Source organism: Bos javanicus, chromosome 4 (genome assembly GCF_032452875.1).
Source record: "Bos javanicus breed banteng chromosome 4, ARS-OSU_banteng_1.0, whole genome shotgun sequence".
NCBI lineage: Eukaryota > Metazoa > Chordata > Mammalia > Artiodactyla > Bovidae > Bos > Bos javanicus.
In genome coordinates, this window is record NC_083871.1 from 81,186,688 (window position 1) to 81,212,943 (window position 26,256).

Sequence of the window (26,256 nt, forward strand, 5' to 3'; positions counted from 1 at the left end):
AAGAGTTGAACACAACTGAGTGACTAACACACACACACAAGCAGAGACAAAGACAGCTCTGCTAAAACCACTGTAATCTCACGGTGACTCTACACATATCTGAGGCTATACCTTCTGGGGGCGAGAAAGATCTCAATATTGAGAAAGATCTCAATAAATCAGTCCACAAAAGGCATTAAACAAATACACAAAATAACAAGAAGCATTGAAAACGAAAATGTCTAGTTTTTAACAAAAATGATGAGACATACTAAGAAACATGAAAATGTGATTCATACACAAGAAAATGACCAGGTAACAGAATGTGCTTGTGAGGGTATCCAGTTGTCAGACTTAATAGATAAAGACTTCAAAATAGCCTCATAAGGATATTGAGAAAACTAAAGGAAACCATCCTTAATGAATTACAGGAAAAAATGATGAAAATGTCTTGGAAAATAGGGAATATCAATAAAGAGAAAAATTATTTTAAAAGGATTAAAATAAAATATTCACTAGAGGGGCTAAAAAAAGTAAATTTGAACTGGGAAAAAAAGAATCAGCAAACTTGAAGATAGATTGTTAGAAATTATGCAATCTGAGAAACAAAGTTTAAAAATAATTTTTTTAAAAGCAAAAAGTGTGATACTATTAAGTTCACCAACTTAGGCATAATCAGAGTATCAGCAGAGAGAAGAGAAAATAACAAGCACAAAAATATTTAAATAATGGCTGCTGCTGCTAAGTCACTTCAGTTGTGTCCGACTCTGCTACCCCATAGACAGCAGCCCACCAGGCTTCCCCGTCCCTGGGATTCTCCAGGCAAGAACACTGGAGTGGGTTGCCATTTCCTTCTGCAATGCATGAAAGTGAAAAGTGAAAGTGAAGTTGCTCAGTCGTGTCTGACTCTGTGGGACCCCCAGACTGCTGCCTACCAGGCTCCTCCGTCCATGGGATTTTCCAGGCAAGAGTACTGGAGTGGGGTGCCATTGCCTTCTCCAAATAATGGCTAAAATTCCCCAAATTTGACAAAAGCATTAGTCTACACACCCAGGAAGCTCAAAGAGTTCTATGTAGAATAAATGTAAAGAGATCCACCCCAGACACATCCTAAACAAAATATTGAAAGCCAAAAATAAACAAAAACTGTTGAAACTGGGAGAAAACAAACTGAAACACAAAGGAAATACCAATAAGACTGGCAGCTGACTTATCACCAGAAACAACCATATGCTAGAAAGCAGTGGATGCTATACTGAAAGTTTTAAAAAATTTTTAAAGAAAAAAACCATGAGTCAAGAATTTTGCATACAGAAAAATTATCTTTAAGAAGTGCATATGAATTGAAGATATTCTCAGATAAACAAAAACTGAGAGAATGTCTTGCTAACACGCCTGCTTTATAATACATATTAAAAGTTCTTTAAGCCCATATGAAAAAAACAAAGAGCACCAGTAAAGACAAATGTGAAAATATAAAAGACATAACAAATATATACTTATTTCTTCTCTTAACTAATTCAAAACATTATACCCATACATATGTGAAGGCAACTCATGAATTTTTAGCTCATTACATGAGGCCAATATTACTGTGAAACTAACACCAGGCAAGACATAACAGGAAAACTACACACAAATAACTCTTAAGAATATAGACAAAACAAATTCTCAACAAAATACTAGCAAACCAAACACACAGCAACACATAAAAAGGATTATATACCATGACTAAGTGTAAGTTTGGCTTGAAAGCTGAAAAATCAATTTATGTGATACAATATATCAATAAAAAATGATCAACTGAACAGACACAGAAAACCAATACCTCCTTATGATAAAAGTATTCAACAACAAATTCAAAGTAACTGCCTCATCCTGATAAAAAGGCATCTATGAGACCACAGCAAATGTCATACTAACGGTGAAACACTGAATGCTTTGTCCCTCAGATCAGATCAGCAGACAAGGATGTCCGCTCTTGCTACTCTATCCAACACTGTACTGGATGTTCCATCTATGGAATTCTGGCAAAAATTGAGAAGGAAGCCACTCACATTAGATAGGAAGATGGCATGATCTTGTGTATATAAAAATCCCAAAGACCCCCCCACCATCCTTCCAAATAGAAATGCTATTAAAACTGATAAATGAGTTCAGTAAGACTGAAGGATACAAATTAATGTACAAAAAGTGCATTTTATTTCAATGGGATAGTAATTAATAATATAAAGAAAAATTAACAAACTAATTTCCATTTACCAATTCCATTCCACATCATCAATAAGAATAAAATACTCAGGTAAAATTTAACAAAAAATACAAAACTTGTACAATAAAAACTAAAAAGTATTTTTGAAATAAAGAAGACTAAATGTAAAGACATATTGTCATGAATCAGAAGATTTAATATTAGTAAATGGCAATACTGCCAAACTGATCTGCAAATTCAATACAATTACTTTCTCAATCCCAACTGACTTAGCAGAAACCGGCAAGTTATTCCTAAAATTCATATGAAAATGCAAAAGACCTGGAAAGACAAAAAATTTTTGAAAAATAAAAAGATAGTTGGAGTACTCACACTTCTTCATTTCAAAACAATGACAAAACTACAGTTCAATACAGTATGGTAATGGCAAAAGGATAGATATATAGACCAATGGAACAGAAACAAACCCTCATATTTACTGTGAAATAATTTTCAATAAAGATGCCAGAAAATTCAATGAGAGAAAGAATAATCTTTCAACAATTTGTGCTTTACCACTGGTTATCCATATGCATAGGAAAAGAGTTAGACTCCTATCTCACCCTATATACAAAATTCAACTCAAAATAGATCAGAGAATTAAATATAAAAGGTACATATAAAACTGTTAGAAGAAAATATAATCATACACTTTTAGGTCCTTGAATTAGGCAACAGTTTCTTGGATACGACACCAAAAATAGATAAATGAAACTTCACCCAAATTAAAAGTATTTGTCCTTCAAAGAACACCATTAAGAAAGTAAAAAGACAATTGACAGAATGGAAGAAAATATTTTTAATTCATATATTTGATTAAGAACTTAGATCTAAAGAACTCTTAGAACTCAATAATAATAGACAGATTAACCAATTCCCAAAATGGGCAAAATATTTGGATAGACATTTATCCAAAGTAGATATACAAATGGCCAATAATCATTTTAGAATATTTTCAGTATCATAATCTTTAATGAGATACAAATCAAAACTACAATGAGATACTACTTTATACCCAGTAATATGGCTATAAATAGAAAAAAGAAAGAATGGAAGAGAGGAAGGAAGGAAGACAGGAAGGGGGAAGGGAAAAAAGAAGAGAGCTTGGGAAGCAGGGAGAGGGGCAAGAAAAGAAAGTAGAAATAAATAAGGAAAGATAGATAATAAGTGTTGTCAAGGATGTGGAGAAATTGGAATGTTCATACATCGCTTGTGGGATTATGAAAAAGGGCAGTCACTTTGGAAAAAAGCTTACCCATTCTTCGAAAAGCCAAACATAGAATTACCATATGATCCAGAAGTTCCATTATCCAATAGATATAAAAATATATACCTTCACAAACTTATATATGAATTTGCAATAAAAGCACTATTCATAATAGCCAAATGTGGATATAATCCAAATGACCTTCAATTGATGAATGGATAAGTAAAATGTAGTATATCTATTCAACGGAATACTATTCAGCCATATAAAGCAATGAAACACTGAAACACAGTACAACATGGAGGAACCCTGAAAACTTCATGCTGAGTAAAAACACCACTCACAAAAGGACACAGCAAGTGATTCCATTTACATGAAACATACAGAATATAACAATCCATAGAAACAGAAAATAAAATAAATTAGTGGTTACTAGGGGCTAGGGGAGGGAAAAACAGGGAGTGAACACTAATGTTTCTGCTAAGGATTACAACAATGCTCTCAAATTAGTGGTGATGGTTGCACAATTCTGTGAATGGGCTAGAAAATGAAGGAGTATATACTTTAAAAGAGTAATTTTATAGTATGTGAACAATATCTCAATAAAGCTGTCATTTTTTCAAAGTCACATACTGTAGTATGATTCCATTTATATAACACTATTGAAATGAAAAAATCATAGTGACAGAAGACAAATTAGGAATGAGGCAGCGGTAGATGTGACTATAAAGGGGCAGCTTAACAGAGATCTTGGTGGTTATGGAACAGTTCAATGTCTTGAATGTGTTTGTGGTTACATAACTCTACAAATTTGTGTATTAAAATGGCATAGAACTATACACATACACTGTACTAAAGTCAGACTCCTGACCTTGTCATTGTACTATAATTATGTAAAATGCAATCTTGGGAGAAACTAAGTTAGAGGTCCATAGAACTTCTCTGAAACTTCTTTGCAGCTCCCTATGAATCTAACTATTTAAAAATAAAAAGTGAGAAAAAAATTTAACTCCAATTATCTTTAAATCTCATCTTAATCAACAATATCCTAATTATTAACACAGCTCCCTATGAGTTTCTTAATACCCTAAAATTATACCCTAACAAATAGATATAACATATTACAGACTTTGAGGCAAATATGTTTTTCACAGCAAACAAATAACAAGGTACTCATGTTTATTAGTTTTGTATTTGTTTGGAATCAACCAAATACTGCTATTCATTCTCTTCAGTGTTTAGCATACCGCTTTGTACACAGTGGGTACTCATGAAATATCTGATTATGAATGAATTCTGAATCTTTAGGTCTCAGACAACAAACTGAGCTCCATTTCAATACTGAAAAGTCTAGTCTAAGGTAGTATCAATACCGTTTAGGGAATCTTTTTTTCATATTTAAAGATTGCATTTCTTAGAGTAGTTTTAGGCTTATAGTAAAATTGAGAGGAAAATAGAGTTCCCATATACCCCAGCCCTCACACATGCATTCTCTTCCCCTTTAGCAACATTTGCCACCAGAGTCACACTGCTACAACTGAAGAAGTGACAATGACACATCAACGTCTTACCTAAGTCATCTTCCTGTCCAAAGTCCAAGTTTCTCAGACTCTGAAAACATATTTCTTATCTAATTGTACTTCTACTACAGTTTGCATAAAGATACTTCTTTGAGCTCTATGCTATGCAATCACCACTATTTCTAGTTTAAATAAACAGTTGTACTCATAAACCTTTGGGGGATAAAAGCAACTTTTTCAATGACATGATGCCATTGTATGTGTTGTGTCAGAAGACCCCAGAGTTCAGAACAGCATCATGCTTAGCTTGTGTCTGCCCACTCATATGGGTGTCCCCACAGAGTCAGATCCTGGCTTTCCCTACTTTAGTTACAATTTAAGGATAAGTAATATGGACCTCCACGGGATTAGGACTTGAATTTTATCCTGGAGAAAGCTCTTTAAAACTGGTTTCACAATCCAAGATGGCCAGGAGTAGGGTTTACAATGGCACATGTGAGTTCGGCTGCAGTTCAATAAACACTATTCCCCAACATGCCGACACATATCTATACATTAAAGTATCTGATTTCCTGTAGTTATTCACAGTGCTCATTCATGTGCCATCAGTTCAGTTCAGTCACTCAGTCATGTCTGATTCTTTGCAACCCCATGGACTGCAGCATGCCAGGCTTCCCTGTCCATCACCAACGTCCAGAGGTTGCTAAAACTCACATCCATCGAGTCAGTGATGCCAGCCAACCATCTCATCCTCTGTCGTCCCCTTCTCCTCCTGCCTTCAATCTTTCCCAGCATCAGGGTCTTTTCCAGTGAGTCAGTTCTTCACATCAGTATTGGAGTTTCAGCTTCAGCACCAGTTTTTCCAATGACTATTCAGGACTGATTTCCTTTAGGATTGAATGGTTTGATCTCCTTGCACTCCAAGATACTCTCAAGAGTCTTCTCTAAACCACAGTTCAAAGCATCAATTCTTTGGCGCTCAGCTTTCTTTATAGTCCAACTCTAACATCCATATGTGACTGCTGTAAAAACCATAGCAAGTCATCACATGCCATATATAGCTTGATTAATACCAGAATTTGAGTTTATGAGAGGTTCACTCTCAGATTTCTGGCTGACAAAGTATAAAGCAAAGAATGAATAGGTATAATGATTAAGTTCTCGATAACTCTGACAATGCATGTTTTTTGATAGGATGGGTCAAATACAGCTTGGACCTTAGGACTTGTATTTCCTACAATGAATCTTTACCATGGGAATAATAGACACTCAGTTCAGTTCAGTTCAGTCGGTCAGTCGTGTCCGACTCTTTGCGACCCCATGAATCGCAGCATGCCAGGCCTCCCTATCCATCATCAGCTCCCGGAGTTCACCCAAACTTATGTCCATCGAGTCAGTGATGTCATCCAGCCATCTCATCCTCTGTCATCCCCTTCTCCTCTTGCCCCCAATCCCTCCCAGCATCAGAGTCTTTTCCAATGAGTCAACTCTTCGCATGAGGTGGCCAAAGTACTGGAGTTTCAGCTTTAGCATCATTCCTTCCAAAGAAATCCCAGGGCTGATCTCCTTCAGAAAGGACTGGTTGGATCTCCTTGCAGTCCAAGGGACTCTCAAGAGTCTTCTCCAACACCACAGTTCAAAAGCATCAATTCTTCAGCGCTCAGCCTTCTTCACAGTCCAACTCTCACATCCATACATGACTACTGGAAAAACCATAGCCTTGACTAGATGAACCTTTGTTGACAAAGTAATGTCTCTGCTTTTGAATATGCTATCTAGGTTGGTCATAACTTTCCTTCCAAGGAGTAAGCGTCTTTTAATTTCATGGCTGCAGTCACCATCTGCAGTGATTTTGGAGCCCAGAAAAAAAAAGTCTGCCACTGTTTCCACTGTTTCCCCATCTATTTGCCATGAAGTGATGGGACCAGATGCCATGATCTTAGTTTTCTGGATGTTGAGCTTTAAGCCATATACAGGTGTATACAGGCATACTTGCATCCTGCGTTCTCCTAGGCTTCATAGCTACCCGGGATCATCAGAATACATTGCTGTTGGTATGAGTACATCTACTGCACTTTCAGTAGCTGGCATCAGACCACAAGTTCTGACAAACAATTTGGATACAGATCAAACTTATCAGCATGGCATACCATATTCCATGAAATGACTCTTGGGTTCTCCATCTTCACCTCCTACTGTATCTCATCCACAATCTATAGTCCAGCCATTACACACCACCTGACCTTCTCACACCTCCCCAGGCATTTTCATGCCTCCCATTTCTTTGCTTGTTGTTGTTGTTGTTATTTGGTCAGTCAGTCACATTCAACTCTGGGACCCCATAGACTTCAACATGCCAGGCTTCCCTGTCCTTCATCAACTCTCAGAGTTTGCTCAAACTCATGTGCATTGAGTCAGTGATGCCTGTCCTCTGCTGTCCCCTTCTCCTCCTGCCTTCAATCTTTCCCAGCATCAGGTCTTTTTCAGTGAGTTGGCACTTTGCATCAGGTGGCCAAAGTATTGGAGTTTCAGCTTCAGCATCAATCCTTCCAATGAATATTCAAGGTTGATTTCCTTTAGGATTGACTGGTTTGATGTCCTTGCAGTCCAAGGAACTCTCAAGAGTCTTCTCCAACACCACAGTTTAAAAGCATCACTTTCTTGGCTTGGTTGCTACTTTTGCCTGATGTTCCTTCCCTTCCACTATGGCATTTTCCAGAAAACACCTGATCATCTTAAGAAACTAATCAATAAAAAAGTGCCCTCATTTTAAATACTTTATAGGCACTATCTTATCTCATTGATTTTTTTAAATTAATGAGGTCAAAATCATTAAAACCTCTATTTTACAGAAGAGGAAACAAAGGCATATGAAGGTCAAGAAATGCTCAGAGTCATCCAGTGAGTAAGTGGCAGAGCCCAGATAAAAGTCAGGTTTGTCCCAATTAGAAAGACTGTGTTCATAACTACAAAATTATCTCCTCTCCAAACCATTTTGTGATTCTATAGTAGAATCTTTGATGAATTTTCTAAATATTCAGATATCCTTAACTCCATACTGACCTGTATTATCAGATATCATGTTTCTAGAGCTCCTGGATCTAGATTTTGGAAGAATTCTCTGTGTGACTCTAATATACAACCTGTTTGAGAACCACTGTCTGATGACATAAAAGGGCTTACAACAACTATTGACACTTAGTGTACTACTAAGAAATTGGATAGCTTCTGAAATGAATTTTGAAAATTTAACCATTTTTCATAAAAGTTAAATGAGACATATCTATTTTGCAAAAATGAGAATCTGTGGAGAAGTATTTCCAAGAGTGCATTCTGGTAACATTTTAATTACATTTTATAAATTAGCAAAAATCTGTTTTCTAAAGAAAAATGAATTTAAATTAGCTTTCATTTAAATTCTTGACAAGGGATCAACTACAGTTGTGTGGAAAAGATCTGAAAATTTGATTGAGTGTGTGGCTGTCTCAGAGTCCTCAGGCATCAGAAATAAAATCTCAACTAAAATGCAGAAATATCAATAATAGTTCAGGCTTCATACTACTCAGGATCTCATGTCCCTGGAACAGCAAAGAAAGACATAATCAATTTGAAATATGAGAAAACAAATGAAATGGCATGTAAGAGTCCTCTGATATTTTGCTAAGTGTTGTTTTTAAGTGATGGAAACCTGAGAACCAATAACATTTGAAATTTTATTATGCAGGTTCTATAGGGCACACCTGAAGCAACAGAGCATGCATACACGCACAGAGCACTTTTGCCACTTCATGCTTTAGTTACCTTAATGCAAGGCTCTTTGCCTTTGTATTTATGTAATGTGAGGTATTTGAAATAAAATTTCTGGGTTTCTTACTTTTTATTTTGAAGGACAAAACAGTTGCAAAGCACAGTTTTCAAATATTCATCACCCAGCTTTTGCTATTAACATCTTATCTACCCAGAATAAGATTATCAAAACCAAAAAATTAAAATTGATACAATGTCACTAACTTAACTAGAGACTTGGAAATTTGACAAGTGTCATGCTAATGTGCTTTTCTCCAGAACAGGATCCTGTCTAGGATTCCACATTGCAAATAACTGTCATAATCTCCAATCTTAGTCTTTGTTTTGCATAATCTTGACATTTTTGAAAAACACTGGTCAGGCAATTTATAGAATTTCTCAATTTGAGTTGGTCATATATTTTCCCATGATTAGATTCAAGTTATACATTTGGGGCAAGAAAGTGATTATGCCTCATAACAAAAGATTCACAATGCTGTCAGATCTTATTACTGGTGATACTAACTTGAATCACTTGGTTAAGCTGATGTCAGGAAGAGTTCCCCACTGTGAAGTCAAAAGTTTTGCCTTTGTAACAGAGAGGGTAAAGAGATACATTGTGATTATACAGATATCCTCTTTTTTGTCATAATTTTAGTATGTTTACCTAAAGATAATTTTCAATTTCCTTCATTCCTTTATGTTTATTCATTGAAATTCTACAATCGAAAGAGCTCTTTCCATTCCTCTACACTCACTGATTGATTCAACTATTTATTTATATTAGTATGGAGTCATGGATACTGACTTTATCCTATGGATTATAATCCATTACTATAATTATATTTATTTTGTTACTCAAATTGCCCTAATGTGGCTATTGGGAACTCTTTGAAGTTGCCACCTTTGTACTTTTGCCATGTTCCCATCATTTTGTGGGCACTTCTTCACTTCCTGGCACTACACAAGATGTTGCAGTCTTATATTGTATTTGCCAAGAAAAATTAGATGAATGATTTAGTACTGCTCAGAAACAAGAAAATAGACTCTTTTTATTTATTTATTTTTGTTCAGTCCCCCTGACCATTGCAGGCTCTGATATCTTTCTCCTCTTTCTGAGAATTTTGTTTTCCTTCATATTCCAAAACACTGCATTTGCCAGAGAATGCTAGATAAGTGCTAGGTAATTGTCAAATGACCAACATAGAAAACTGACATTTAAGGAAACTCGTTTAAGGACAACCTAACCACTCGTTCCCATAGGTCAGAAGACTTTATTTCTTTCCTTTTAACAGGAAACCCTTTCTTTAATTAGAAAAAAAAAAAAAAGTAAACAAATCCCTAACATTGTATTAGTCTAAATACATTCATATAAATGTTTGAACCTACAACATTTACTTGCCTGACAATCAGTATAGAAGTTGGAGTATATTGTAGTTCCATTTATTTATTAATCTCTTCATTCATTTCTATATTTTGGTTTGATTAGACATTTCCTGAAAATTCTCATTTGCATGAAAAAGTAGCTGCAAAGTATATGAACTTTTTGAGTACTACAAATTAACAACTATGTTAAGATTCTTTCAAAGAAAAATGATCTGGAAACTGTTTTTTAAAATATTAAGAAATACTTGCTTTTAAAGTGAAACATTTAGGTTTCAGGTACTATGAAGCAGTAAGTATACGCTACACTGCCTCCTCTTGAATGTAGCTATAAAACCTGGACAGAATGAGTGGAGGAGCTCTTAGAGGACCCAAAGTCAACAGCAGCAGATGGATAGGGAAGAATAGAATTCAAATACCATCATACAAGTGGTAAATTTCTCAGTTTTTTAGTGTTGCATCCCCCAGAAACAAAATGAGCACTTAGATGCTGCTATAGATAAATGTTTGTGCACTCCCTACCAAATTCATACTTTGAACTCTAGTCCCTCAGTGGGACAGTATTTGGAGAGGGAGTCCTGGGGAGGAGATTAAGTCAAGAGAATGGAGCCCTCAGGAATGGGATTAACATCCATATCAAAGAGACCTCAGGGAGGCTGCTGGGGTGCTGGTAATTCTTTATTTCTTCATGGTGTTTGCGCATATTGTCACCTATAGTGAAAGATCATCAATTCTTATTAAAAATAATAATAAATGATAAAAGTGACTTCAGGGAGCTCCCTTGTCACCCCTTCCACCACGAGAAGATCAAGTGAAAAAAATGACTATGAAACAAAAAGTGGGTTCTAATCACATACAGTTTGAGCTTCCCTAGTGTCTCAGATGGTAAAGAAACCTCCTGCAATGAGGAAGACCTGGGTTCAATCCCTGGGTTGGGAAGACTCCCTGGAGGAGGGCATTTCAACTCACTCCAGTATTCTTGCCTGTAGAATCCCCATGGACAGAGGCGCCTGGAGGGCTATAGTCCATGGGGTCACAAGGAGTCGGACACAACTGAATGGCTAAGCACAATCAGATACTGACTACGCTGGTGCCTTGATCTTGGACTCCCCAGCTCACAGAAATGGGACAAATAAATTTCTGTTGTTTATTTATAACCCCATCAATGATGTTTTTGTTATAGCAGCTCAAACGAACACAGGTGCAAAGAAAGAAAGCTCCAGGAGAAGCCTATTGTTTTAGTTCAAGGAATAATAGGAAAAGAGAATGTATAACTCAGAGAGTGTGGAAATCTGGTTTCTGCTTTCTTTTATCCATTCCCCTGCCCCAGCTTTCAGCCAAGGCTTAGGTGACAAGTGGTAGCAGCAACTTTGACTAGAAGAGGCAATGATGGCAGCCAGCTAAAGCCAAAATTTGAAGAAAGGGGAACATTCCTTTAAGTCTGATGAAACTAAAGTTTCAAAAAAAGTGGAGTCAAATCCACTGCTCTTTTTCTCTCTCTGTCCTGCTGCTACCTGGTCCCAAAGACAAGTGCAGTTACGGAAGTACGCAGGAGAACACGGTAACTACAGTCACAGCATTCTGGCCACAAGACCAGAAAGAGGTTCCCTACTGGAAGTTACCAAGGAGATCATAAGAGAGAAACTTGGGAATATGACTGCATAAGGTTGTTTATGAAATCTTGGGCATACATATGCATGTGTCAAATTCAACAAACCACATTTTGAGAACTGAACTAACAGATGCAACACCTCCCAGATCTAGGTGGTGCATACACAGCACAGATTTGGATACCTCTGCAAAAGTCTGGAAAACTAAAGTGACATTAGAACCACAACCCACAGAAAGTTAGGCAGAACTTGTAGCCTGAGTCCCATCACCTTGAAACCACCAAGTGTGATATTTTGACTAATAAGACATATTAATATATATTTGGTCATCTGAAATACATATTTAATTATATATATTTCTCTCTCACAGTTCCCCAAACCTTTGGAATTTCCTGAGCAATAAAAGCAATGGGAGAATCTTTTGCCATATTTGGTCTCTCATCCTCAGTTCCTGAAAGAGTCATGAAGGTGAAATAGGTATCTTGTTATTCATAACAAGCCCCTTTTCACCACATCTGAGTTTACGTTAATGAGGTGACTTTTAGGAAACACCTGAAGATGAGTTCTAAGTGCCAGGGGAACCAAACATTAAATAGAAGGCTGGAACTTTTGCTCTACTTCCTGATTTCCGAGGAGGGGAGAAGGGCTGGAGGTTGACTCAATTACCAACAGTCAATTATTTTATCAATCATGCTTTGTAATGAAATCACCATAAAACCCCAAAGGAAAGGGGTTCAGATAGCTTCCAGGTTGGGTAACCAGAATGCTTCCATGTGACACCACACCAGTCCTCAAACTGTACCAGGACAGAAGATCCTTCATTTAGGACTTTATTCTATGCATCTTTCATCTCATTGTTGATTTATATCCTTTAATATCCTTTGTAATACAACAGTAATGTAGTGTGTAAACAAATTTCTTGAGTTCTGTGAGACACCCAAACAAATTAAACAAACCCAACCATTCACCACAGTGCAGTCTGATCCATTAACACAGAACAGCAGAAGTCTCACTGGCATGAGAGTTCAAACAACTTTTGACCAAACACTGACTGGGTATTAAGCTACTCTGACCCAGGGGCAATGTCTAGGAAGCTATGTTTAAAACTAAAATCACACTCGTTCCTAGAAGCCTGAGCAATTGCTTCTGAGAAAGCAAAACCAGTCCCAGAGAGAGTCCCCAAGTGACTAGTCCCTGGCTAAAAGTAGGGCAAAATAATGTAAACTCTCTGAACTCCTAACAGCCTCTAAGCCATACACACAAACAAGTGTAAAGGATAAAAACCTAACTGGCTGAGAACAATCTTTGACCACTAACTGGATTATGTCTACCCAAGAGCGAGCACTAGGTAAAAGACAAAACAAGTAGAACCAATCCGAGCTGGAACGTTAGGAGCTGTGCAAAAAAGACTTCACAATATCAATGCAGTCAAATCATGTTGTTTGACCTCAGTTCAGTCACTCAGTCACGTCCGACTCTTTGTGACCCCATAGACGGCAGCACGCCAGGCTTCCCTGTCCTTCACCATCTCCCAGAGCTTGCTCAAACTCATTCCATTGAGTTGATGATGCCAGCCAATGATCTCATCCTGTCATCCCCTTCTCCTGCCTTCAATCTTTCCCAGCATCAGAATCTTTTCAAATGAGTCAGTTCTTCACATCAGGTGGCCAAAATATTGGAGCTTCAGCTTCAGCATCAGTCCTTCCAATGAACATTCAGGATTAATTTCCTTTAGGATAGACTGATTGGATCTCCTTGCAGTCCAAGGGACTCTCAAGAGTCTTCTCCACACCACAGTTCAAAAGCATCAGTTCTTTGGCACTCAGCTTTCTTTTTTTTAATATTCTTTTTTTTATTTTTATTTTTTATTTTTTAACTTTACACTATGGTATTGGTTTTTCCTTATGGTCCAATTCTCACATCATACATGACTACTAGAAACACCAGAGCTTTGACTAGATGGACCCTTGATGGCAAAGCAATCTCTCTGCTTTTTAATATGCTCTAAGTTGGTCAGAGCTTTTCTTCCAATAAGCAAGTGTCTTGTAATTTCATGGCTGCAGTCACCATCTGCAGTGATTTTGGAGCCCAAGAACATAAAGTCTTGTTACTGTTTCCATTGTTTCCTCATCTATTTTCCATGAAGTGATGGGAGCAGATGTCACAATCTTTGCTTTTTGAATACTGAGTTTTAAGCAAGTTTTCTCACTCTCCTCTTTCACTTTTATCAAGAGATTCTTTAGTTCCTATTCACTTTCTGCCATAAGGGTGGTGTCATCTGCATATCTGAGGTTATTGATATTTCTTGGCAATCTTGATTCCAGCTTGTGCTTCATCCAGTCCAGCGTTTCACATGATGTTGTTTGACCCAGTAAGCAACAAACAAAGCAACAACTGGGGTAGGGGGATCTAAATTACAAAACATGCAAATAAATAGTAAAGTGCATCCCATACACAGAAAGAAAGAGCTGGCAATAGAAACTGCCTTTGAAGAGGCCCAGACAGTGGACTTAGCAGAGAAAAACTTCAAAGCAGCTATTATAAATATGTTTGAAGTACAAAAGGAAAGCATGCTTAAAGAATTATAGGAAGATGTGAGGATGATGACTCATCAAAGAGACAATATCAATAAAGAGAAATATTCAAATTATTAAAAGGAACCAAATGGAAATTCTTAAGTTGAAAAGTGCAATAACTGAAATGAAAAATTCACTCAAGGGACTCAATTATATATTTGAATTTTCAGAAGAAAGAATCAACAAACTTAGAGATAGACTAATAGGAATTATTCAATCTGAATTTCAGAAAGAAAAACAAATTAAGAAAACTGAACAAAATCTCAGACAAATGTGAAACACTATTTAATGATGAACATACACATAACTGGAGTACCAGAAGAAGAAAAAGATGAAGAATATCAAAGAAATAATGGCTTAAAACTTTACAAATTTTATGGAAAACATTAATCTACACATCCAAGAAGCTCAATGAATTCTAACTGGGATAAATGTAAAGAGATCGATACACACCCAGACACAGCATACTCATAAAGTTCAAAGACAAGGAGAAAATTCTGAAAAGAGCAAAAGAAAAACGACATCACATAAAGCAATCCCAAGAAGATTAACACATAGCATCTCATCAGACACCATGGGAATCAGAAGGCAGTGAAACAACATACTCAAAGTGCTGAAAGTAAAGACTGTCAAACAAGAATATTGTATCCAGCAAAACTACCTTTCACAAATGAAGGCAAACTAAAGATAAACTCAGGTAAACAAAAGCTAAGAGAATATCTTGGTACATAATACACTATAATGAATACCAAAGAAAATTCTTTAGGCTGAAACTACATGATACTATACAGCACTATGAACTCACACACAGACACACATAGAGAATACCAGTAAGATAATCACTTAGCCATTTATAAAAAGCAGTATAACTGCATATTTCTCCTCCTTTAATCTCTTGACATATTTAAAATGATATTGCAATAAACTATATGTAAATAAGTATATTGTTGACCTATAGGATACAGAAATATATTTGACAAAATAGTACAAAGGAGGTGAATAAGGGCAAAGAAAAAATCTCTGTTGGAATAAGGAAAGGACATCAAATCCAACTCAAGTCTATAACTCAAATCCATAAGAAGAAAACAAAATAGCATAAATAAAATTAATATTAATATTAAAAATTCCCACTCCAGAACTCTTGCCTGGAAAATCCCATAGACGGAGGAGCCTGGTAGGCTGCAGTCCATGGGGTCGCTAAGAGTCGGACACGACTGAGCGACTTCACTTTCACTTTTCACTTTCCTGCATTGGAGAAGGAAATGGCAACCCACTCCAGTGTTCTTGCCTGGAGAATCCCAGGGACAGGGGAGCCTAGTGGGCTGCCGTCTCTGGGGTCGCACAGAGTCGGACACGACTAAAGCGACTTAGCAGCAGCAGCAGCATGCAGAAGATAAAAATACTTATTTTATAGGGGTGTTATCCAATACTTGGGCCACCTCATGTGAAGGGTTGACTCATTGGAAAAGACTCTGATGCTGGGAGGGATTGGGGACAGGAGGAGAAGGGGACGACAGAGGATGAGATGGTTGGATGGCATCACCGACTCGATGGACATGAGTTTGAGTGAACTCCGGGAGTTGGTGATGGACAGGGAGGCCTGGCGTGCTGCGATTCATGGGGTCGCAAAGAGTCGGACATCACTGAGCAACTGAACTGAACTGAACTGATGACAGTGAATGGGACTAATGCTTATACGGCACTGAAATACTGAAGTCCAATTTCTTTTTACATGTTTTTCCATGATGTGTGTGTATGTGTATGTGTGTTATGTGAAAAACACCTTGTAAAGAAAAATGACAATGTCTACTTTGTTGGCCCAAAAGACAAAGATTAAAGTACTTCTTTCTTTTTTTCAAGCTGTAAGGAAGCATTAACTATCATCTAAGAACAGCAAAGGGTTTTATGTTATTCAGAAACTAATGGAACTACTCTATTTGTTCTTTTATTAGGCCCCAGTAACAGTAATTGAGAAAAATTAATTCTTTGATTCAAGAAAAACTTATTAAGCACCTACTAGGCAATATCCTGGGCTCTGGAGATCTGATTTTATTAAGAAGACATGATTACTGTCCTTGATACAGAGAAGTCTATTAAAGAAATTCTCTCCCATTTCAGAACAATGAAAAAATAAAATGTAATCATGCAAAAAATAAATAAATAAAAATAAAAATTCTATAAATATAGACTATTGTTGTCTGATTGTCTGTTCAGTCACCCAGTTGTGTCTGACTCTTTGGACCCCATGGACTGCAGCCTGCCATGCTTCTCTGTCCCTCATCATCTCCCAAAGTTAGCCCAAGTTCATGTCCATTGCATCGGTGATGCCATCCAGCCATCTCATCCTCTTACATCCTTCTTCTCCTTCTGCCCTCAATTTTTCTCAGCATGAGGGACTGTTCCACTGAGTCAGCTGTTTACATCAGACGACCAAAATACTGGAGCTTCAGGTTCAGCATCAGTCCTTCCAACAAGTATTCACAGGTGATTTTCCCTTAAAATTGACTGGTTTGATCTCCTTGCTATCCATGGGACTCTCAGGAGTCTTCTCCAGCACCACAGTCTGAAGGCATCAATTCTTCAGCACTCCACTTCTTTATACAGTCCAGCGCTCACAACCATACGTGACCATTGGGAAGACCACAGACTTGACTATACGGACTGCTTTTCAAGACGCTGTTTAAGTTTGTCATAGCCTTCCTGCCAAGAAGCAAATGTCTTCTGATTTCATGGCTACAGTCACCATCCACAGTGATTTTAGAGCCCAAGAAGAGGAAATCTGTCACTACTTCCACATTTTCCCCTTCTATTTGCCATGAAGTAATGGGGCCAGATGCCATGATTTGGTGCTTCCCTGGCTCAGATGGTAAAGAATTCGCCTGCAATTCAGAAGACCTAGGTTCAATCCCTATTTCTATCTATCTATCTATCTATCTATCTATCCCCAGACTATCTCCTGGAGGAGGGCATGGCAACCCACACAGTATTCTTGCCTGGAGAATCCCCATGACAGAGGAGCCTGGAGGGCTACAGTCATGGGTTGCAAAGAGTTAGACACGACTGATTGACTAAGCACACACACAGTCATGATCTTGGTATTTTTAACATTTAGTTTTAAGCCAGCTCTTTCACTCTCCTCCTTCACGCTCATCAAGAGGCTCTTTAGTGCCTCTTCACTTCCTGCCATTAGAGTGGTTCAGTTCAGTTCAGTCACTCAGTCGTGTCCAACTCTTTGTGACCCCATAAACTGCAGCACGCCAGTCCCCCCCATCCATCACCAATTCTCGGAGTTTACTCAAACTCATGTCCATTGAGTCAGTGATGTAATCTAACTTCTAACCATCTCATCCTGTGTCTTCCCCTTCTTCTCCTGCCTTCAATCTTTCCCAGCACCAGGGCCTTTTCAAATGAGTCAGTTCTTCACATCAGGTGGCCAAAGTATTGGAGTTTCAGCTTCAGTATCAGTCCTTCCAATGAATATTCAGGACTGAATATTCACACACACAATACAAATAATATGTCTGAATTTGTTCATCATCTGAAATGTGTCATATACACTCAAAGATGAACATAAATTCTACTTTTTCATCTCTTGTCTACTAAGAATTATATCCAGACAAACTGTTTTACCTCAGATCTTCATCAACTGCTTTCCAGTTACAGGGAGCACTGTATGTACATATTTCCCAGCAGTATTAGAAACAAGGATATAGTTTTGCTTGATTTGTATAACCCTCTCAGGGCTATGCAACTAATGAATGTCATTCAAAAAGCAATCTTTGGAATACATCAGCGGTGCATGTGTGTATGTGTGTTCATGTGTGCTCATGCATGCCTGTGTGTGTAAGGTAGAAAGGGCTTGAAGAATAGCTCTGTATTTTGGGGAGCTTCTGACACTTACTATACGAATATTGAAGGATTTTTCCCCCAGATGCTCAGATATTTTGCCAAAATGTGCTAAAACAAAATCACTTAGAGACTATGAGCTAACCTAGAGATTAATAAAGCCTCCAACTTCACAGGCTTCCACAAATAATGATATGAAAACAACAGATAATTTTTAAGTGATCAAATATTTCAAGACTTCACTCTGTTTGTTTCTATGACATATTTATCCCATATGAAAGATTGGCTAAAGGAGTTGTAATGGCCTTCTGGGACAGGAAGAATAAGGTTTCTGTAGAAAATGTTAAATTGATTTTGATGGTGATGCAAAGTTAAGGAAGGGTTGTTAAGGGCTGGCTTGCTGCCACAGGGTGGGGTTTTGTTTTGGTATCCTTTTAGGGCCTGCAGGTGTTTGGCACCAGTTAAAATCAGGGCCAGCTGTGATATTTCAGTTCTGATATTCCCTCCCAATAGTTCTCAGAAGTGATGCTTTAGGGTGATGTCTTACACCTGATGTCTTCAACTTGTGTGGTACAAATATGAAGACTCTTTTAAATAACACCAGTTTTGCGACACCCTTTGCCCTTTCTTTCCCACTCACAGGTCATGGCATCAAGGAGAAATAAAAATATTCATCAGAGGTTCAATTATTCATAATATATATATTTTAATTGAGCAGTTCATTCAAAAATGGCCATATACTAGAATCACCAAATATACGGTCTTGAGCAAAATAGAAACCGCAGGATAACAAATTCTCCTTTGATTCTCATAGTAGATAATAATGCTTTTAAATCCTCTCAGTGGCGAGATCCATACCTGTTTTTGCAGGAATTTGAATAGTCTCTATTAAAAGCTACATTTTCTTTTAAGTTTATTTGGGTTGGAAAACCTCAAACCACAATGTAGTTCATGCACATGTCCCCAAGGGCATGTTAAATAGGACCATACTGAGGCCATCTAGTAACCCAAGGGCATGTTAAATAGGACCATACTGAGGCCATCTAGTAAGATTTTTAAGCTTTTTAAGAATTCTTTTAATGTACTGCACAATTTTGGCCTGAGTAAAAGAAGGTATTTTAAGAAAGCACTTGGAAACATGACTATTAAAATCTATATGCAGATAATCTATATTATACTTCTATAATGCATAGTTTTCCTCAGATAATGTATCTCTGAGGGAGAAAAAAACAATAAAACTCCCACTAAAAGGGTTTTGGATCAAAACTTCTCAGAGCTATCAGTAAATGCAGACCAAAACCCCCTGTAGTATTCTTGATTGACTTAACAGTGGATGCCTGCAGGATCATTTTAACTGCGCAAAGGACTGCAGCATATAATCAGAGGATAAAAGGTAGACAACCTTGCATCTATCCAAGGAAAAAATCATTTGTAGTTTCAATTGAGTCAAATGGCAAGTTTTCTTAGAGCATGAGACTATGAAGACATTATTTTGGTTAGGAATAATTTCAACCATCAAGTAAACTTGTCTACCATGTTCAAACCAGAGATGAAATATAAATGGTCCACTTGATAAGTAGGTTCACAAAAAATTCTCTCCTGCTCTTTGATGCTTCTAATTTTTTTTGTTTTTGGTTAGACATACCCCTTTTCACTTCATCAAAGTTTCACTTCCTGCGCCATGTTCCAGGCCTTGTACTTCACCCAAATCAATTTTCAGTTGTACTAGCAGCTGTGCTGGCCAGGCGCACATGGAGAGCTGGGCCCCGGGCGCCAGTGGCGCAGTCCCACATCCGAACAGAAGTGGCCAGTTCCATGTACCGGGGGCCAAGAAACTCCACAGCTCATCAGGGGAAAAACAAGGGAGGACACCTTGAACGGAAATCATACTTTTATAGAAAATGGAAAACAAAAAGATTTTCAGTAATCAGAAAAATGATGGGCTGAGCACTTCTTGGCACAAAGTTTGCGGATGCATTTCCTTAAAAGGATATTAGTTAGAGCTTGATGTCAAGCTGATGATCCCCATCCTCACAGCTACACTGGATTTGCCTTTATCCACTACATGATGATAAGTAAAAGATATCTTTTAGTAAAATATAACTGTGAAGGGCACCATAACCAGAGCTATTACTTTTTACTGAACATTTACCATTTAACAATCCCTACTATGTGACTTTGATAAACATTATCCCATTTAACTTTACAGTATAGAGAAAAGGTTCTATTTCATTACTTTAGCGTTGAGGAAACTGAAGCCTAGAAATCTTATAAAACTTCTCAACACTTCTGATTCCATGGTCTTGGCTATTGTATTATGCTTAGTCCCTGGAGTTTCAAAGGCTTCTCAGCCAGCTCCACATATAAGAGTCAGTCAGTGCCACACAGGGGGGATAGTAGCCACTTGATTATTTGGAAACCTATACTTTACAAAGTTAACCAACTCACTCATCCCCTGATTCATGCATCAGTGAAATTTTACTGGGTATTTGCTGCTTAAGTCAATTTATAATTTATTTTTCAGAAAGTAAAAGAATTACTAAATTCATGCTAAATCCCTAGCATCTGGTACATAGTAAATGTTGAATACAATAAAAAGGTTTGTTAAATGAACTTTCAGAGTATTTCTCTTTTAGATATTATCTTAAGGCATGTTTTCTTTAATAATTTATTTTATCAAAATTTTTAAAATTTATTTATTTTAATTAGAGACTAATTACTTTACAATATTGTAGCGGTTTTTGCCATACATTGATATGAATCAGCCATGGGTGTACGTGTGTTCCCCATCCTGAATGCCTCCCTCCCACCTTCCTCCCCATCCCATCCCTCAGGATCATTCCAGTGCACTAGCCCTGAGCACCCTGTCTCATGCATTGAACCTGGACTGGCGATCCATTTCACATATGGTAATAAACATGTTTCAACGCTATTCTCTCAAATCATCCCACCCTCACCTTCTTCGACAGAGTCCAAAAGTCTGTTCTTTATATCTGTGTCTCTTTTGCTGTCTCCCATATTGGGTCATCATTACCATCTTTCTAAATTCCATATATATGCATTAATATACTGTCTTGGTATTTTTCTTTCTTTCTTTCTGTATAATAGGCTCCAGTTTCCTCCACCTCATTAGAACTGATTCAAATGCATTCTTTTTAATAGCTGAGTAATAGTCCATTGTGTATATGTACCACAGCTTTCCTATCCATTTGTCTGCTGACGGACATCTAAGTTGCTTCCATGTCCTGGCTATTGTAAACAGTACTGCGATGAACATTGCGGTACATGTGTCTCTTTCCATTCTGGTTTCCTCAGTGTGTATGCCCAGCATTGGGATTGCTGGGTCATATGGCAGTTCTATTTCCAGTTTTTTAAGGAATCTCCACACTGTTCTCCATAGTGGCTATCCTAGTTTGCATTCCTACCATCAGTCACTCATTATCAGAGAAATGCAAATCAAAACCACAATGAGGTACCATCTCACGCCAGTCAGAATGGCTGCAATCCAAAGTCTACAAGCAATAAATGCTGGAGAGGGTACGGACAAAACTTACACTGTTGGTGGGGATTCAAACTAGTACAGCCACTACGGAGAACAGTATGGAGATTCCTTAAAAAACTGGATACACAAAAATTTTTTAACTCCCTGTTTTTTTCATCTTCTACAGTCCTATCAAAATACCTAATGATAGAGAATCCTTCTAAAATAGCCGAACACTTCCAGGCATGGGAAAAGAGATACCTTTATTTCTTGTGCCAAACAGTCCTACATACAATTGTCATAGTAATCTTCGCTCATATTTAAAATGTATTAATACTACACTGTTCTCTAGTCTTTCTAAAACTCCAGATACTTTTATACACAGATTTTGGTATTTAAATTCCAAAGAAGAATGAAATCATGTATAAAAGAAACCAACTCTATTCTTGCAACTAGAGTATGACTGTCAATAACCATAACTGTATGATTAAGAACTTTTCATGCTAGGACTGTAACAATTAGAATTTGGTTTTGGTGGATAAGAAGGTATTTTTCAGAGACTTTTGAGGGAGCAGAAAAAATTGGTATCCTGGCTTAGGATATATTATATTCTCCATTTGAAATTTTGTTTCAGTGCTAAAAATAAGCCACAGACCAATGTTACAAATTTCCTGTAGGTCCAAAGGAGTTCCGATCCAAAATTGAAAGTAATTAAACTGATCTACAAGGGAAAATTGAGAATGAAAATCCTATTTACCCAAAATTCAATTTGAGCCAGCCCACAAAGTGAACAGTTTTAAGTGTGGGACCTTAGATCCTTGTTTATCAAAGCCTAAAAAATAAGTAGTCATTGAATATATCTAATAATTTTTAAAATAACATTCCTGCTTTGGAGCCTTTATTCCTAATGAAACACAGGGGGAGCCAACAGAAATGCTGATGGAAGAACTCTCAGGAATCATCTCTACAGAAATGTACCCTTAAATTGAGTTACACAGGAAGCCCTACACACCTCAGTTCTACTTGTAAGCAGGGGAATAATGGTAAAACCCACCCATTCCTCTACAACAGCTTAAAGCCAAAGCTTGGCCTCATTCAAACTTATGAAGTGAGATAACTGCCCCTCTGGTCTGTTATATTCAGGGCATATACACTGCTACCTCATCACAAGGAATCACTGGCGTTCACCACCAATGTAGTGTAGTGGGGACCCCTTAACAAAGACTCAGTCCGTATCAGGAGGACTCCCTTTCCTCCAATTCTTATTGACCATTCTTTCACTAGGAAAAAAGCCTTTCCATAATCACCATCTTGGCCAAAAAAATAGCACAGCAGAATTCCTGCATTAATCATCTTTGTTTTTTTTTCCTCCAGTAAATACTGAAATCATTGATTTGAATACATTTCAATTTTCCTTTAAACAGATATTTGTGTAAGACAAAGGTACCAAAGTTAGTTAGGTCAGTTTTTTCCCTTAAAAGGTGTATTCCATTTTCAGCAACTTATTTCAAAGAAAAATCTACCATTATAAGAATGAAAAAAATGAAGAGAAATACTATAATTTTGAAATGTTGCAAGCTGACAAGATACATGAATAATCACAGTGAAAGTTTCCAGAAAAAGGGAGCTCCTCTACATTATGGGATTAATATGTGACTTTGAGCAATGGTAAATTGCTTGCAGTGAGGCTGATTGAATAACATCAAAACTTATTATTCTGACCTTATCTCAAAATAATCATTTGAACAGTGTTATAGAAGAAATATTTTTTCAGATGATCCCAATTTCTGAAACTCAAGGAGTCTGTAAACAATGTACAGCATGAATCTCTATTCAATTTTATTTCTTCTTCATGAATATTGCACATTATTCAAAGCATAGATGTCTCTAATCAGCAAAAGTAATGATGACTTCTCTGTCCATTTTAAAATAGCCATATGGTGAGAGGGGGACTGTGACTCTGAAAATTATGCATTTCTTACTCTTACTTCTTCCTGCAGAGAATGATCTCTGAGTGCCTGATCCCAACTCTCAATTGTTTTTATTCCATTTTTCAGGAAAAAACAAATGCCCTGACCTTGAAAATGTCATGTAGTGACTGCTGGAGAAATATGTTAGATCCAATTGATATAAAGGTATAATTGTAGACAGCCAGTTCCAAATTCTGATTATTTTTTTTATTTCAGATGCATAATTTAACCTAGAGTAAAAAATCATGTGATATGACTTTTCAAGACCAATGGCTAATGTACATTTATATGAATCAGTCTGGATAGAAAAAAAAGAGGTAAATTCTTGTGTTTTTAACCAAAACATACTAAAAATTTCAAAAAACAAACCTGGGGTTCTGCAAACACATTCTTCATGTTGTTAATCGGGCCATACGGGACGCCACTTCCTTCAAAGAGCTGTAACCACTTGCTGGTCATTTCTTCTTTAAACCTAGGAACAGATTGAAAAACAGATGCACCTTTATACTTAAAGAACACAACCTTTTTTCTCATATAGCCCTCTTTGAAAGCAACTGATAATGACAAAAATATGTTTCTTTAACTTTCCTTGTGCCTAGTTTTGACAGAATGTTGCCAACATGAAACAACTTGAGTTGCCCTGCAAGCTATAAGAACAGTCACTCAGGTCCCCTTGTTTAAAAACCCACCATAGAGTTGAAATTCCTCCTACTTCTTCCTCTATGAACTTTTTGACAGAGAGTCCCTCAGAGAAGAAAGATTAGGTATAAAATGAGCTTTTGTATTAGCCGAGCTTCAAATGTGGTATTGAGCACTTGATGAATTTAATAATGATAATATAATGTTACTACAGTTTTGAGCATAATGTCATTTACAAAGTGGTTTTTTAGATCTCAGGAATAGTATATGAAGTTAAGATAGACACAGATATGCTAAATTATTCCTCAAAACAAAAAATAAACCAGTGAATCTGTTTTAAAAGAAAGCTATATGTTTTATCTACCTTATAGTTAAGGCACATCAGAATTAATAGGCACAACCACTGGCCTAAAAAAAAAAAAAACAACCTTAACTATTTAGTTACTTGCACTGTGGCTTACTGATCAGAACAAATGGAGACATGCAAAGACTAGTATCTAAATTCATCCAAGTCCTTTACCTCTGTTTGTTTCTACTATAACTTAGAATTGGACTTCTCAGACACAAAAACTTATCTGATGTCCTTTTTCCTCTAATAGGTCTTAAGGGAAGGGGACCTACTTCATTAATGAAATATATTGTCTTTTGGTTTTCTGTTAAGACAGTGAATACGGGAAAAAAACTTGGATCCTCAAAGACAACTCAACACTCATAGTTCATAATATATGAAGAATTTTAGAACTGTTAGCTGTTAAAATAGTAAACCTTTTTTAGTTAGGTAATAATATAGGCTAAAAGGGATTTTTTTAAAGAGTTAGCTGTAGTGAATTATTAGCAGCACATATTGAAGTATTAAAGTATTAATGCTTCATCAATATGGAAGAACTACTGGAAATGTGGAAATATTTAATATTAATGGGCTTCTATTGAGCTCTTTTAGACATAGCTAGAGTTAATCTCAGAGCAGTAGATTCTATGGGAATTTGTCAAAGAAATTGATTTCTTCCACTATTTAAAAAAAGGATAAATACAGTATCAATATTTTAACCATACTTCTTTTATTGCCATCTAACAGATAAAAAGAAAAAGATGGAATTAATGTAGTCTCTGAAAGACAAAATATGAACAATTGTGTTCAATCATAAATTTTTATATAAGGATCTAATAAAATTTTTTAATGAAGGTAGGAGTACATTTCACTAGGAATGTAATTAATCCTATTTATATATCCACTTGTTTTACAACCATTTAAGGAGTTCCTACTATACGCCAGGCATTGATTGTTGTTGTTGTTGTTGTTTTAGTCACTAAATCTGACTCTTTGTTGGACTTTTGTGACCCCGTGGACTGTAGCCCACCAGGCTCCTCTGTCCATGGGTTTTCCCAGGCAAGAATACTGGAGCGGGCTGCCATTTTCTTCTCCAGGGGATCTTCTGACCTAGGTATCAAACCTGCACTTGTCTCCTGCACTTGCAGGCAGATTCTTACCACTGAGCCACCTGGAAAGCCCAGGCATTTATTACTGCCTCCAAAAATATTGCCTTCCTTTTCTTCTCCATTATGATAAAGACGTTTCACTACACACATTAATTATGGCCCAATAATGTTAACTATCCCTATTTAATATATAATAAAATTTCTCACTTCTAAGTACTGAAAGATATCCTGTCACGGGAACACTACAACGCAAGATTAAATGTCTTGAATTAGTGGATTCTTCACATCCGTGTTTTCTGCTCAATGACTGTTAAAGTCATCTCCTGGCCAGGATTTCCTAAGATAGATAGATAGATAGACATCATCAAAATGATATATGTTGAAAGAATAGAAGTGGTACTTTGAACCTGGAACCTTTCCAATCAGGGTATCAATTATTTAAGTGTTAATAAACAGAGTGTTATAATGGTTAGTATGGTACATTTTCAAGACAAATGAATTTATCACCATTGAACTCACCCAAGTGGCCTGAAAGATATGTGCAGAAAATGCATGTCAATATCTAAACAAA

At 36.9% G+C, this 26,256-nt stretch overlaps 1 protein-coding gene across 14 annotated transcripts in view; it reads right to left on the reverse strand.

The window, feature by feature from the left end:
• The window catches only part of SUGCT (succinyl-CoA:glutarate-CoA transferase), an 861,069-nt gene that overhangs the window by 493,469 nt on the left and 341,344 nt on the right, over window positions 1-26,256 (reverse strand). For all 14 annotated transcript variants that reach the window (XR_009736133.1, XR_009736132.1, XM_061415379.1 and 11 more), the window contains one exon: window positions 23,979-24,081. Coding sequence is in view for 12 of the 14 variants with exons in the window: in XM_061415379.1 (XP_061271363.1) it covers window positions 23,979-24,081 (103 nt within the window). In the remaining 2 variants the exon portion in view is untranslated. The remainder of the gene's footprint in view (window positions 1-23,978; window positions 24,082-26,256) is intronic.